Source organism: Bos indicus, chromosome 5 (genome assembly GCF_029378745.1).
Source record: "Bos indicus isolate NIAB-ARS_2022 breed Sahiwal x Tharparkar chromosome 5, NIAB-ARS_B.indTharparkar_mat_pri_1.0, whole genome shotgun sequence".
Classification (NCBI taxonomy): domain Eukaryota; kingdom Metazoa; phylum Chordata; class Mammalia; order Artiodactyla; family Bovidae; genus Bos; species Bos indicus.
In genome coordinates this window covers 18,364,148-18,380,998 of record NC_091764.1, presented here as the reverse complement: position 1 = coordinate 18,380,998, position 16,851 = coordinate 18,364,148, and the positions used below count along the sequence as shown (strand labels likewise).

General features: G+C 36.8%; 1 protein-coding gene across 3 annotated transcripts in view; it reads left to right on the top strand.

Moving 5' to 3' along the window:
• Positions 1-16,851, top strand: part of KITLG (KIT ligand) — a 105,793-nt gene that overhangs the window by 72,517 nt on the left and 16,425 nt on the right. For 2 of the 3 annotated variants that reach the window (XM_070788925.1, XM_070788923.1), the window contains 3 exons: positions 3,770-3,940; positions 6,850-7,009; positions 7,707-7,790. In XM_070788925.1, the coding sequence (XP_070645026.1) occupies positions 3,770-3,940; positions 6,850-7,009; positions 7,707-7,790 (415 nt within the window). The remainder of the gene's footprint in view (positions 1-3,769; positions 3,941-6,849; positions 7,010-7,706; positions 7,791-16,851) is intronic. The other variant, XM_070788924.1, reaches the window with a different exon arrangement.

Genomic DNA, 16,851 nt, shown 5'->3' with positions numbered 1-16,851 from the left:
AAGCATATGTTGCTCCAATAATCCTAAGTAGAGCTGTTATAATTGATCCAGAAAATGTAAGACAGAGGCTACCAAAAAAGAAGGTAAGAAATTAAGAGTATGAAGTTAAGGAAAATCCAGACAAATTTTCCCTTTCAAAGCAAAAAAGTATATTTCTTTTGGTGTGTATATAGGTGAATAAAACATTACGTTATATGTACTTCAGGAATTTGAAACATACTCTTTACATCAACTCTTTGATGTCCTGTCTGACTCTATCAACTTTACTGATCTTTCACATTCTTCTAGTGAAATAGAGAATGTTATTTATATCTTACATTCTTCTAATATCTATTGTGAGTTAATAGCTGTGCAATATAAAACTATTTGTTTAAAATGGTCTCTGAAAGATGAGTGACAGTAATGCCTGTTTATTAAGGTAAAGGAAAAATTTAAATTTGTGAATTGCACACTTTTAATTATCTATTTCCTAATCATAATAATCTTGTAAGAGTTGAAAAACAGACTTCATATCATCTCACAAATGAAATATTTAGGTCACTGTGTTTTGCTGTCTACAAATCATTGACTAGATTTAATTAAAAAGAAAATGCGAATCTGCTTGATGTTCTAGTCAAGGCTGGTTTCCTTTCTTGTAGGCAGACAAGTTAAAACTGGCTGATAGTTAATATTGTTTACCTCAGTTTTATCTTTCCTAAATGCAATAAACTTTAAAAGCTAAAATATAGCTGTTTAAACAGATTAGTGAAAAGAAATAACTTTGAATTGATTATATAGTCTTTCCAAGAAAATTATGCAGAATGTATAATGAATGAAATACAGTTAAAGGTGTTTAGAAATATATTTTTCAGCAGTGTAGTCTCGATGTTTATGTCAAATATCAATGAATTTTTCATAACTTTAAAGGGGCAGATATTGGGCTAGGATTCGATTATGGGATTTCCATGATTTAACAGTAAGAAATTACAGGTTTAGGGTTGAAAAATGTTTCTGGGAAAAATTGATTGCTTGGACTGTTGATTAGGTATGTGAAAACAAGGGTGGGTGGCCATGGGGCGAGTAGTCATAGCTAAATAAGAACTTGAATGAGGAATGTAAACATAGAGTTCAGTTGAAGATAGAGATAAACAGAAGTGACATAAGCACCCCAGAGTTCCCAGTTTAAAACTAAGAAACATATAAACAAGCTCCTTTCTGCTTTAACCACAAAAAAGCAACAAACAAAAAGAAAAAACAACCTGTTCATTTAAGGCAAAGACCACAGTACCTTAATTCAGAATAGGGGAATTTGATTTTGGTTCCTACACGTCAGAGCATCAGAGAGAAGGACAGGTGAGCTTGTTCATAAAGTGGAGCAAGGACAGAGTTTGAAAAGATTAATACATGAGCTGTACTTGCCATGGAAAAATTTGCACAATTTCAGTGGGATGAACTAATTGGTGAAGGCTGTTTTACCATATAAATACTACTAAAGTAGTATTTACAGAATGTACTGTTTCCCATTCCTAGGAAATCTGCCCCTTGCTGATAGGGATGACTATCTAAAGGGAATTATTGCTGTCTAAGTGGAGGGAAACTTGGGAGAGCAATCAGCCTCCAAAGAAAGACTGACAGCTTGTAAAGAGACTTGTTAATGATGCAAATATGAACTTGCATGTGCTTAAGATAAGCACTGATTTTATAAAACAAGGAGTTCATTCTCAGCGTATTTTGGAAACAGTCTTTGAGAACTTGGTTGGTGAGTCAAATGAAATGGCCAAATTGAACTAATTCCCACTAGGAGTTTGTTTATTCTACTTATCTGAAGTCAGAGCCAACACTCCCTAAAAGTTTTGAATGGCATTTAATGCTTCCAGAAATTGCAACGTACCTATCTGTAGAGAAACCAGTTTCCCCTTTGGCTGGGTCATATTAATTAAAATTGTTCTATGAAATAAATATAAAATGGCTCTCTTGTATAATTTAGAAAACACGAATTACATGACTTTCACCCACAGAGATATTTTGCTGGTAAGTAGAAAAATAAAGTATAGTGGGTTTTGTTCATTTTACATGACATCGGTTACCCTCTCTGATTATGTGTTTTTATTACAATAGAAATAATTTAAAATTATGTGAGATCTTAATAAGCCAAGACCATTTTACCTTTTCTATCTTATTTTTTTCATTATAACATTTTAACAGTTAAAAATATAAATCAGAACCTAGACTTCAAAGTTTTTTATAAGAGAAAAAAGAATATTGTAATATACAATGTATGTAAATTTCCAATTATTTTAAGTGGTGTCACATTCATTTTTAAAAATGTTATAATTCATTCTAATATACTAAGAAGTTTTCCCTAATAATCTAAACCATTATTTATCTGCAAATGTATAAGAGGGGTTGGCAAACTACACTCTACAGACCAGATCCCGTATGCTGCTGATATTACATGGACAGCCAGCTGAGTTTGTCTTTTTACAGATGAACATTTACAGTCTACTTGATAATAGAGAATGCTTTTAACCCTAAGTGAACAAAAATGTTGACCCAAAATAAAGAATTCCATACTTCTTATTGCTAAACCTGTGTTACAAAAGAAGCTAAATAATTATGCAAAAGAAATTGTATCCAATTATAATCATTACTTTTTAAATGGTAATAAGAATGGGTAGAAATTCATTTTCTCTTATATAACTGGACCTACACAATATTCTTGATTTTTGCCTTTTGGCATACAAAGCTTGAAAATATTTGCCATCTAGCCCTTTCCAGAAAATGTTGGGACCCTTGTTATGTAGTATTTTCTCTCACTTTTTTTTTTTTTTTTCACTTCTATATCAGTTAAGCAATTAGTTTCTGAGCAACACCCATATGCCAGACACTATTCTAGGTCTTAGGAACACCACAGGGAACACAATTTTAGAAAAAATCCTACCCTCATGAAACTTAAATTCAAATTATGTACCTCATCTCCTCAAAACTACCTTACTTCCATTTTCCCTTTCTGTAGAGGGGCAAAATGAGGTTCAGAAAATTTATGTAGCTTGTCGGGATTCTCTCAGCCAGAATTGAACCCAGTTTTGCTTGATTCCAAGGCTTGAGCTTCCAACCAGTGGACAGGGCTGGCTTCATGAGTGGGGCTCCACACTTGGTTTCATGCTTGCTGTCACCATCGTGAAACTCTTCATCATTTTTTGAACACGTTTTGAGCAGTAAATACATTTCCATTTTGCTATTAGCCCCACAAATTATGTAGCTGGTCCTGCCACTAAAGCAAAAGTGCTTCTCTCCCAGACCAGGGCTATTTTTTTTTTTTAACACCCACAGAAACTCAGCTATGAAGAAGTTTTGAAATCTATCAAGATCCTGAGAAAAATAAGCCATTATTGATCCACTGATTCATATTCTAGTTCCCCAAAAGACTGGAAGTTCCTTGAAGAACATAGGAACCTTTCCCACTATAACTTTCTAAAAAAATTTCTCTGGGTTAAATTCATTTCAGAATACAGTAAGTAAGAAATAAATATGCTTCCATAGAATTAAATTTTGCAGTATCTGAACCTTGTCAAGGGCTCTGTCTTAATTTTATCTCCATGGAAGGGCAAAATCTTTACCATCAACAATTTCTTCTGATCTTTATGCATTTGGAAATTTTGAAACAGCTGTTAGATATGACTTAAGAAAAACCTAAGAACAAACCTGTTCTGATATAAGGAAATCTTTTGTCCGGTAATCAGTGACTGTACTTAAAACAGGTGCTTTGTCTTCTTTTAATTTCTTACAGCCTAGTCATTGTTGGATAAGCGAGATGGTGGAACAACTGTCAGTCAGCTTGACTGATCTTCTGGACAAGTTTTCGAATATTTCTGAAGGCTTGAGTAATTATTGTATCATAGACAAACTTGTGAAAATAGTTGATGACCTTGTGGAGTGCATGGAAGAACACTCATCTGAGGTAACTTTGTACTGGGACTGCTTTTTATTACTCATCTCTGTAACCTATGGCTGATAAGTGGTGGCAGGGTTGGGGACGTGTTTGTGAGATTTTTAACGTATAAATTTGTAATTAAAAAAAGTTTTGAAGATGAGCACAAAAAAATAAATGTTTGTAGTTATATCACAACTGAAATGTATATTAAGACAATTAAATGTTGTTACTTAATATAAAAATAAATGTATTCACAATACACTTATAAAAACAACCCTGACTGTATCTCATGGATAAAGTTCTCATAGCCTTCCTATGAGGTTACCAATGTTCATTTACCTTTAAATGGAAAATTGCCTATAATGAACACTTGACCTCTTATCTATAGTAATAATATCACAACAGAGAAGAGCATTTTAATGTCTTTGGGTCATTTGATGATTAGTTGTCACTTCAGAGTATGGGTATAGCAATGCTTTGGATTCGAAGCATATTAAAGAAGCAATGTACCCACTAGAGATTAAGGATGAGATGCTGGAGGTCAAATCCTGGCTTTGTTCAAAAATAGTTTTGCTCACCTCCTTTCCACATAAAATGGGGACAATAAGAGGAGTCGATATTACATGATTAATGATGAGTTTTTATTCATCATTATGAATGAATTTTTATCATTCAAATTTGGCAAAGTAAAATGTTAACAGTTTTTTAAAAATTTTATAACACTGTGTCTATATAATAAATGACCTCTTGGGACACCTGTTTTGACATAGAGTTCACAAGACAAGGTTTAGCCTACAGGCCTTCTTGAAGTTCAAACCTAAGGCTTTAACCATGATGCAGTATGAAAGTGAAAGTGAAGTCGCTTAGTCGTGTCCGACTCTTTGCGACCCCATGGACTGTAGCCTATCAGGCTCCTCCGTCCATGGAATTTTCCAGGCAAGAGTGCTGGAGTGGATTGCCATTTCCTTCTTCAGGGATCTTCCCGACCCAGTAATCGAACCTGGGTCTCCCGCATTGCAGGCAGACGCTATACCATCGGAGCCACCATAGTAACAGTCAAATACTCTGTCTCCATTCAAATTCTAGTCACTCTCTAAGACCCAACCTCCATCCCATTTGTGCTCTCCAATCTTGAAATTCTCATAACGCCAGTAACCTAATCACGACTGAGCGACTTCACTTTCACTTTTCACTTTCCTGCATTGGAGAAGGAAACGGCATCCCACTCCAGTGTTCTTGCCTGGAGAATCCCAGGGACAGGGGAGCCTGGTGGGCTGCCGTCCATGGGGTCGCACAGAGTCGGACATGACTGAAGTGACTTAGCAGCAGCAGCATAATTCATCTTTTCTACTGTTTTACTTTCTAATTTCCCAATCAGAATGTATCGTATATTCAATGACATCTTAGAGTTAGCATCCCTTTTTATCATATCAGTATGAATGATGTACTAATGGCAATGATAAGGAGAGGTCACAGAAAGTAGAGTATACCAGACAAGGTGTCATGAAGGAAATAAGATATGCCCTAGGTCCTGAAAGATGAATTAATTGGTCAATAAATGGCAGTTTATCTAGAAGAGCATTCCAGATACCAAAAGGTGTACATTTACTAACCATGGCACTTTGGCTAGAACCCAAGAGATTCATACCAGGTGGTATCTCTCAGTTGTTCCAGAGGTTAACATATATATAAAACACTTAGAGTAGTACATAGTAAGTGGTACATAGGTGTTAACTCTAATTATTATTACCTGCTTTTATTTGTAGATAACCATGTTTGAGAAGATCCCCTGGAGAAGGGAAAGGCTACCCACTCCAGTATTCTGTCCTGGAGAAGTCCATGGACTGTATAGTCCATGGGGTCACAAAGACAGACTGAGAAACTTTCACTTTTCATATATTTATGAATTCCTAAAATATAGCTTTGACTTGTTTGGGGATTTTATAGAAAATCATATTCTTTTTATGCTTTTGAGACTTGCTTCTTTCACTCCACATTGTTTATAAGATATCCACATTGATTATTACAGCCGTAGTTGATTTTTTTTTTTTTTTTACTGTTCATAAACATTTCATTGATTCAATATACCACTAATTTATTAAACCACTCTCCTGTTGATTGGTGTAAGAATTTATAAACACTGCTGGCAAGAACTTGCTTAATATGCCTCCTGGTACATCTTGCAAGAGTTTCCTTAAAGTAGTTACCTAGGAGTGGAATTTCTGGGTCACAGGATGGCAGCGTGTCCAACCTTACTAATATCAAAGGGCCAATTTATGTCATTCCACTGGTATATAAGAGACCCCCTCTGCTCCAGATCCTTGCCAGTATTTATCATCATTAGACTTTTTAATTAGTGCATATTTGGAGCATGTGTTGTGTATATTTTTAATGAGAAGTAATGATTTTAATGAACATCTTTAAAGAGAACAGTCTATAGTTTGTTGTTAGGATTATTTCATTGTTTTGATGTTGCTTTCACCTTATTCGCCCTCGCCACCACCCTCTTCCTTTTATCCGGAATTGAGCCCCAGACTGAACTGCATAGAGTCATTTGTCCTATAGTGCCAGTTTGAATTACGAGTTTTAAAACAGTTGTCTAGAGACTTCCCTGGTGCTCCAGTGGTTTAAGACTCTGGGCTTCCACTGCAGGGTGTGTAGGTTTCATCCCTGGTTGGGAAACTAGATTCTGCATGCCCTGTGGAGAGGCAAAAAAAGACTGTAAAAATCTAATTCAAATCTAACTCAATAGATATGTTCCTAAAATATTAACAATGTTACTTAAAAACAAACAAAAAACTGTTGTCTAAAAGTGTCGGTTTCACTTGAGTCTGTCAAGGACATATTTGTGGTCTATTACTTTGACATTAGTTAAATCTGCAGACTATTTGAAAAACCTAATCTTGTGTTTTTTTTTTTTTTTTTCCTTCTTCTAGAATGTAAAAAAATCATCTAAGAGCCCAGAACCCAGGCAGTTTACTCCTGAGAAATTTTTTGGAATTTTTAATAAATCCATCGATGCCTTCAAGGACTTGGAGATAGTGGCTTCTAAAATGAGTGAATGTGTGATTTCCTCAACATCAAGTCCTGAAAAAGGTAAGATATATATTCCTAATATAAATGTAGAAAGCAAGACTGAATCTTTTATGTATAGGTAAGAATCTACCTCTGACTCAAATATATATGTAGCTAGAAACAGACATGTGTGTGTATGTATGTCTAATATAAAAGCAAATATCAGTGGCATGAAAAAAAAAACAGTTATATATTTGTTGGTGTTCAAGCCCAAACAATACTTAACCATCTTCAAAGTACAGAATTGCACATGAGTAAACGATATATGAGATAGTCACTCATTTTCACCTGATATTTACTAGTAATATACAATTATATTCTTCTTCACTTCCAGTCTTCTTAATGTCCCCTTCTCAAATCTTTTCCTTAGGGGTCTAATTCTGAGTCATGAATTCTCATCTTCATCACTTACCCTGTACTGAGACTTCCTCCCCGCTACCATCCCTATGATATGAAATTTTAATTTCATTACTTATTTTGAAAAAGTGATCAATTGCCAACCATTTGCATTATTTACATTTGTTCTGTAACGTGACTTTGGTGAATTTCTTAATAAAAATAGAAAAGCAGGACCAAGTATAAAATAAATAGGATCTGAATGATCCAGATTTGGGAAGCAGGCCTGGAAAGTACTCTAATATTGCACTTCACCTTTTGAGGACTCTTTAATTTATGTAAATCGCCATGCAACACTGACACATTATTGCTTTCTATTTAGATTCCAGAGTCAGTGTCACAAAACCATTTATGTTACCCCCTGTTGCAGCCAGCTCCCTTAGGAATGACAGCAGTAGCAGTAATAGTAAGTACATATATCTGATTTAATGCATGCATGGCTCCAATTAGCTTCTGTTAGGAGTATTGCATGAGCTTTAAAGGAAATTTCTACAATCATTACTATTAATTCTGTTCTCTTACTATTCTTGCTGTTATGATTTTCCTGAGAATTAAATAATTAGGTTTGCACAATTGGATTTCCCTAAAGCTGGAGATAATGTTTAATTGGGGTAATACATTTTCTGCTAAGATAGTTTTCAATAAGGCATGAAATTACTTTTAGATGATTTAAGCTTTTTTCATTGTTGACTTGAAATATATTTTGCATGGAATTTGCCTGACAAAAAAATGGAATTTTAAAATGGAAAATAGAGGTGCTGGCTGTGTAAAATTCCAAGGATATCTTCTGTTTTGTTGTGTATAACACTATTTACTACTGTATGTTTGGAAATTTGATTTTTTTTTTATTTTACTATAAAATCATATGTTGGGGAACAATATGCTTCTTTCTCTGAAATTTCTATCCTTGTTCGTGAAGAAGAATCCAGTTTCCTGGAAGTCTAATGTCCTTTTTTCTTTCAAATGTAATCCCATGGACAGAGGAGCCTGGAGAGCTATACAGTCCATGGGGTTGCAAGAGTCGGCCACAACTGACAGACTAAACTTACCGACCTAGGCAAAGGTCACTATAAGGGTCATTGGATTTACTAAATATTCTGACCCTCTAGTCTCTTGGATGCTGTAGGAGGAAAAAATTCATCCTGTGATCTTAGCTGAGAAGATCGTCTCTTAAAAGTTAGTGATGGGACACTCTCATATGTTCAAGAGCATCAAAGACCTATCTGTAAAAAGCGGATTCATTTTGATATTTGGCAAAACTAATACAATTATGTAAAGTTTAAAAATAAAATAAAATTAAAAAAAAAAAAAGCTCATGAATAAAAAGTAAAAAAAAAAAAAAAAAGAGTAATCAATTTAATACAAATCCACAACAGCAATCCTGCAAATCAGAAATTAAAAGGAAAACCTCTAAAATCTATCTGTTTTGGATGTTTTGCCACCAAAACCTGACCTGAATTGTGATGAGGCTATTTGTAATCTTTACCCTCTAAAACTGGGTATGCCTTTCACTAAGGATGCCTTTCACTAAGAAATATTAATGTGTTTGACTATAGGGTGCTACTCATACCTCATTGAGGATATTATATAATATACAATATTTATAGGACAGAAGTGTTCTAAAATCTAAAATTCTGAATACCCATTGGATTTGAAAAATTTGAAGACACTATATATGTTAAGGTCTTTTTTACTAAGAATTTTATTAATCTTTTCAAAGAAGCAGTTTTTGACTTTTAAAATTCTGTTAGTATTTCATTGATTTATAATCTAACCTTTCATAATTTCCCTACATCTGCCTTGGGTTTAATTTGTTCAACTTTTTCTAAGTTCTCAAGGTAGAAAAATTAGATCATTGACTCTAAACCATTCTTCTTTTCTAAAATAAGCACTTAAAGGTATAAATGTCCTTATAAGCAGCTTTAGCTGAATTCCACATATTTTGATATATTGTGTTTCCATTATCATTTCTTTAAAAATAATTTTCCTTATAATTTCTTCTTTTGTTCATGGGAATATAAAAGTGGGTTGTTGTCTAAAAATATGTGATTTTTCTAGATATCTTATTCAGTTCTGTTCAGTTCAGTTGCTCAGTTGTGTCCGACTCTTTGCGACCCCATGAATACGCAGCATGCCAGGCCTCCCTGTCCATCACCAACTCCTGGAGTTCACTCAAACTCGTGTCCATTGAGTCAGTGATGCCATCCAGCCATCTCATCCTCTGTCGTCCCCTTTTCCTCCTGCCCCCAATCTCTCCCATCATCAGAGTCTTTTCCAATGAGTCACCTCTTTGCATGAGGTGGCCAAAGTACTGGAGTTTCCAGCTTCAGCATCATTCCTTCCAAAGAACACCCAGGGCTGATCTCCTTTAGAATGGACTGGTTGCATCTCCTTGCAGTCCAAGGGACTCTCAAGAGTCTTCTCCAACACCACAGTTCAAAAGCATCAATTCTGTGGAGCTCAGCTCTCTTCACAGTCCAACTCTCACATCCATACATGACTACTGGAAAAACCATAGCCTTGACTAGACGGACCTTTGTTGGCAAAGTAATGTCTCTGCTTTTCAATATGCTATCTAGGTTGGTCATAGCTTTTCTTCCAAGGAGTAAGCGTCTTTTAATCTTATTAATGATTTCTAAATTAACTCCATTATTGTCAAAGAACATACAGTGTAGTCTTGTGAGATTTATTGAGACATTTTGTGAATATTAAAGTTCCAGGTGTAGCATTCTGAAATTTGATACAAGTGGTTGATAAAGTTCAAATCTTCTGTCCTTATTACATTTTTGGTCAAATTTTTAATTGTTTACTGAGAGGGGAGCATTAAAAATCTTTCCTTTTGATTGTGGATTTGGTTATTTCTTGTTTTGGTTCTATGATTTTTGCTTCACCTACTTAGCAGCTCTATTATTAAGTACTTACATATTTATTATTGTTATATCTTTCCTGATTTACATCTTACTGAAATATTCCTTATTAACTCTGCTAGAGCTCTTGTCTTGAAGCATATTTTGTTTGACATTGGTAGAGCCAGCCTTTCTTATATTTACTGTTTTCATATATATTGTTTTTCTTCTTGTCTTTATTTTGAAAGTATCTCTCTGATAGGATGCAGTTGGGCCCTGCTATTTTATCTAGTCCCTTATTTTCATTAATTAGGCTGTTTCACCCATTTTGTATTTAATGCAGTTATCGGTGTGGTTAGATGTGGGTCTACCATTTTGTGATTGGCACCACATGCTTACTGATCCCCTGTTCCTCCTTTCCAGCCCTCTTTTGTGTTCATTGATTGATTGACTTTTAGTGCTCTATTTTAATTACTTCTGTTGTCTTTTCAACAGCACCTCTTGACATCATTTTGTGGTTGCTTTAGGAATTGCCATATACATCTTAACTTGTAGCATTCTATTTAATCTTGCAGCACTTCAGAAACAATGTAAGAACCTTGCAACAGGATGTTCCACTTGCCTATAACCCCTTTTGTGCTGTGTTGACATATATCTTTATGCAGGTTATAAACCTCACAATACAGTCTTAAAATTATTGCTTAAAACCATCTTTTCAAGAGAAGGAAAAAAATTCTTTTACATTTACCCACATATTTATTATTTCTTGTTACTCCTCATTTCCTCTTGTAAATCCAAGTTTCTGTCTGGCGTTAATTCCTTTCTGGCTGAAGAGCTTCCTTTAGCATTTCGTGCAGTGCAGATCTGTTGCCAACAAATTCTTTTTCTTTTAATAGAAAAATGACTTTGTCTTCAGTATTGCAGGTGCTTTTTACTAGATACGGAATTCTGGGTTAACAGAATTTTTTTCCTTGAGTCCTTTAAAGATGTCACTCCATTGTCTTCCTGCTTCTATTGTTTCTGACAAAAAGGCAGCCAGCATTTATATGATGTTTTTCCTTATATGTACTGAGTCATTTTCCCCCTCTGCCTTTCAAAATTTACTTCTGTTTTAGGAGTTCAAATAAGATGCGCTTAGGAGTGGTTTAAGCTTCTTGGATATGTAAGTTTAAGAATCACACATACATACAATCACACACATAATCCACATATATTATTGATAAAATCAGTCTCACAGATCATGGATGTTTTGTTCATTTTTTTCCAACCTCTCTTTAATCTTCAAGATGAATAATTTTAACCTATTTTCAAGTTCCCTGACTTTTCTGTCATCTGCTAAATTTTTCTTCCAGTAAGTTTTCCTTTTTCCATTAATTTTTTTATTAAGACTTTATTTTTAGAGCAGTTTGAGGTTTGCAGCAAAATTGAGGGGAATAGAGATTTTTCACATACTCCCTGCCACACATGCATAGCCTCTCTCATTATCAACATGCCCCTCTAGAGAGGTACATTTGTACAATGGAGGAATCTTCATGGACACCTCATATCAGCCAAAGTCCACAGTTTACATAGGGTTCACTCTTGGTGCTATCCATTCTATGGGTTTGAATCCACTGCATTTTTTTCATTTCTAAATTTGTACTTTGTGTTCTAGAATTTTCATTTGGTTCTTTTTATATTTTATATTTTTCTGCTGAGATTTTCCATCTGCATATTCATTATGACAATATTTTCTTTTTTGGCTCTTGGATATAGTTACAATAGCTTCTCTAAAGTTCTTGTTTTCAAATTTCAATATGTAGGTCATCCCAGCATGGTTTCTATTAAGTGATTTTTTTTTCTTCCTGATTGTGGGTCACATCTTCCTTTGGATGGCTAGTAATTTTTGACCATATGCTGGATATTATGTTGTTGGTATAGGTATTATGTTGTCGAATATCTGGATTTTGTAGCATTCCTTCAGTGACTGTTTTGTTCTGATAGGCAGTTGGTTCAGTTCCTAGCAGATCAGTTTTCTCTTCCTTTCCAGGCCTTTGTTTTTTTTTTTTTTTAGGCTTTCTTAGAGGGTGGAGGGAGAGTAGCCTTATTTCTAAGGCATGGGGTCACTGAGCTATTTCTTGAATGCCTAGAAAATCTCTCCATTCTTGCTTGTCAGAGCTTCTTTGTCTCTGAATTGACTTCTAGGGTCTTTGCTTAAGTCATAGCTTCCTGGACACTGTTTATTGCCAGCTTTTGTGAGGTTTCTCCCTGTGCATGTACAGCTTATTACTCAAGCAATGATTGAGTCTCCTCCAGACACATATAGCGCTTCTTTTCTACACAGTTCCTCTCCCCAAAATAACCCTGCCTTACAAACCTCACAAACAGCCCCACCTCCAGCTAAGGCAGCAGCCCTCAGCTTCATTCTCTGATTTCCTATCGTAGTGAGACTACTCAGTCAAAAGGTGTCACCCAGCCAGCAAATCGGGACAGTTGTGGGTCTTATCACTTGCATTTTCCCTCTCCCAGGGATCACAGTCTCGTGTTGCCTTTCGGCCAAGGTCTGAAAGTAGTTGCCTAGTATAATTTGTTTAGTGTGATAATTATTTATGTTGGGAAGGTTAAATTGCTATCATCAGGGTTGAATGCAAAATCTTTGCTACTTACAAGACAACTGAATATAAAACACCTGTTTGGTCCTATACCTTTGAGACTATCAGTAGTTTTTAAATGGCAATATGAATGACCAGACTTGTTTTTTGTTTCCCTTTTTCTCCCTTTCTTCTTTTTTTGCTTAAAAAAAAAAGTGAATCTTGCATGATCAGCAGCTTTTGGCCAGGTGTTCTCACTCATGAAAATGGCACTTTAGATACCCATGGATAGGACTAGCTGTTATGAGTATACAGTCTCATACGAGAAGCAGACACAAATAAAAATATTCATATTTTATGTTATTTATGCTATATTTAACAGAAGTATGTAAATGTCTTTAGTTGTAGCATAAGGAAAGTAAGACACTCTGGGGAGTAGGGAGTCAGGGAAATTTGAAGAAACCATGCTGTTTTCAGGAGAAAGACCCCAAATGTTGCCATGCTGGTCAGAGGACCATGGCATATGATGAAGCAGCCCAGAGGTGTAAGTTCCCTCTCTGTATCTTATAAGGGAGAATCATGGGATAAGGTAAAAATGTAAAAGTTATCCAAAGGGAGTTGTGCTTTCAAAGTAATGGTAATATTCTTTGTACCAAGCTAAAGTGTGTTTTCGGAGAAGGCAATGGCATCCCACTCCAGTACTTTTGCCTAGAAAATCCCATGACGGAGGAGCCTGGTAGGCTGCAGTCCATGGGGTAGCTAAGAGTCAGACACAACTGAGAAACTTCACTTTTACTATTCACTTTCATGCACAGGAGAAGGAAATGGCAACCCACTCCAGTGTTCTTGCCTGGAGAATCCCAGGGACGGGGGAGCCTGGTGGGCTGCCGTCTATGGGGTCGCACAGAGTCAGACACGACTGAAGCGACTTAGCAGCAGCAGCAGCAGCAAAGTGTGTTTTAAAAATGTTTAAGTTTGCGATCCTTACAGACAGTATATTTAAATGATAGAGAGAAGATCCTTACTTTGACATTACCTTACACATCTTCTAGAAAGACCACTGCCCAGCTCTAGCCCTTGCTTGGCTAGCTGTGTGATCTTGGGCAAGTGTTTTAATCGCTCTGGACCCCTCAATCAAATGGAGGTTGATAATCTTTCCTTCATAAGTTTTCTGTGAGTTTTAAATGAGTTAGCACATGTGTACTTAGCACTGTGGCTGATGTATAGTACATGTTCATCCAGAATTATTAGAACAATTAGAGGCAGCGAGGCTGAGTCAGTAAGTGGTGAGTTTGTGGTGAGCTCTGAATCAAGGGAGAGTACTGAGTTGCATGTTTTCTAAGGACCAAGAAGAGGGACATATTCCTGGGCATGGTGCCCATAAGCAGACTCACTCTACAAAGAAATTCAGCAGAATTGCAGCACAGGTTTTTGTGGTCTATGTTTGTACAGATGTCCGGCATTATTAAGTCAAACCACACAAGTCAGTTCCCACCAATTTTGAACACCGGAAGGTTTTCATAATAATGAAAACAGCTAATAAGATAAGAACTCAGGAATTCAGGATTACTCAAATCCTGTGCAGATGAGCTCCCCCACCCCCAGAAACTTAGAGGCATTTTTATATAAAAGCAACGCTTTGGACCCAATAGCCTTCATTTGTGCTTCCCAGGTGGCACTAGTGGAAAAGAATGCAGTGTCTCCCTTCCAATGCAGGAGACAGACAGTTTTGATCCCTGGGTTGGGATCCCTGGAGTAGGAAATGGCAATCCACTCTAGTATTCTTGCCTGGAGAATTCCATGGACACAGGAGCCTGGTGGGCTACAGTCCATGGGGTCGCAAGGGTCAGACACAATTGAAGTGACTTAGCATGCATGCATACCCTTCCTTTGGCTCTTGAGGCACATAATTCAGATCTCATTGACCCCTGATGGATAGCAACTGTAGCAAGTATTGGGAATCATGCCTTGGAGATATAAGCAAAGCCTCTTCTAATAAAGTAGATTTTCTCTCCTGGAAGAGGGATGGCAGGATCACTGAAGAGAACCCAAGGCCTAGCTGTGAAGCCATTTACATTAAGAGAAGAAATAAGGAAGTGACACCTCTGTAGAAGGTGAAGTCGGCTCCTGTGGATCTGACCACCTCCTGTCTATCTCCTTTTCCCTCTCATACAGGAGGACTGGTGCTACGTGTTAGTCAAATTCCAGAACTTTGTTCAGGGCCACAGTCCTAGGGGTAGGACTTTGGTTAACAAGTCACAGTGTTCTGCGAGAGCGAGGTGTGCTTTCTTTAGTTTCTCCTCCAGCTTGGCTTTATTTGCAACACCTCCCCTGGGGGCTGTCCTTCTAGCTGAGAAAGATTTAGAGTGGGGAATCCCAGAGCACCTCACTCTGTAATAAGTTCCTTCAGCTTGCTGCTGGTGGGTGTGGTCTTTCCTCTGGTCTGACTAATAACAATTCAAGATTTGGCCTTTGGATAGAACAGGAAGAACAGATGTCTAGCTGCCTTGACTCTGGGGCATCTGGCTGCTCAAACATAGGTAATGGAGTTCTCCGTAGCACCATCCCCACTAGCTACTTTTCCATTGGAGTCTGGGGACAAAATATTTATAGCTTCCTTTGTTCTCTGTATATGTCTGGATATGTCACTTGGCCAAATCATAATCACATGCCAGCAATCAAAATAGACAGTGTGGGTCATAGTGGTTTGGCCATCAATGGGAATTCGAACATGTCACTGGAATACAAACATAAATACCCAAATTATTATTTATTGATAGTGATACAAACATTTCTAAAATGGTCAGAATTGCCTGTAACTCCAAACACATTTCCTCATAGAAATCACTTTTATAAATAGTAGCAAAATCTGAGACAAGCACATGTAATCTTATATAACCCTTAAAATGGTTTTATTATTGTAATAATAGTGTTACTTCAATTATGCCAAATCCCATTTTATAACTCAGGCTTATTTTGGTGATAGAATTCATGTTGAGCTTTCAGTTCAGTTCAGTTCAATTCAGTCGCTTAGTAGTGTCTGACTTTTTGCGACCCCGTGAATTGCAGCACGCCAGGCCTCCCTGTCCATAATCAACTCCCGGAGTTCACTCAGACTCACGTCCATTGAGTCAGTGATGCCATCCAGCCATCTCATCCTCTGTCGTCCCCTTCTCCTCCTGCCCCCAATCCCTCCCAGCATCAGAGACTTTTCCAATGAGTCAACTCTTCGCATGAGGTGGCCAAAGTATTGGAGTTTCAGCTTTAGCATCATTCCTTCCAAAGAAATCCCAGGGCTGATCTCCTTCAGAATGGACTGGTTGCATCTCCTTGCAGTCCAAGGGACTCTCAAAAGTCTTCTCCAACACCACAGTTCAAAAGCATCAATTCTTTGGTGCTCAGCTTTCTTCACAGTCCAATTCTCACATCCATACATGACCACTGGAAGAACCATAGCCTTGACTAGATGGACTTATGTTGGCAAAGTAACGTCTCTGCTTTTCAATATGCTATCTAGGTTGGTCATAACTTTCCTTCCAAGGACTAAGCGTCTTTTAATTTCATGGCTGCAGTCACCATCTGCAGTGATTTTGGAGCCCAAAAAAATAAAGTCTGACACTGTTTCCACTGTTTCCCCATCTATTTCCCATGAAGTGATGGGAGCAGATGCCATGATCTTCATTTTCTGAATGTTGAGCTTTAAGCCAACTTTTTCACTCTCCTCTTTAACTTTCATCAAGAGCTTTAAGATGCCTAAAACATATTTCCCATGGAGTTGGCCAAAAGGTCTGTCAGTCTGGTCTTAGGAAGTGATTCATAGTTACATGAAGGGAAGAGTCCAGTTCTTTACTCAATCTCCTTTAAGTATAAGGGGCACATGACTCACTATGTTTCCCCTATGCTGCCCCAGCACACACCCAAACTTACTATTATGAGAACCTCTTTGGAAACATAAGAATTATAGAATTAATGAGTTTCCTCTTCCAAGTTTACAAATGGTAGGGAAATGGGCAATTCTTATTCTCACGACAATAGATAAGATTTGTTTCTT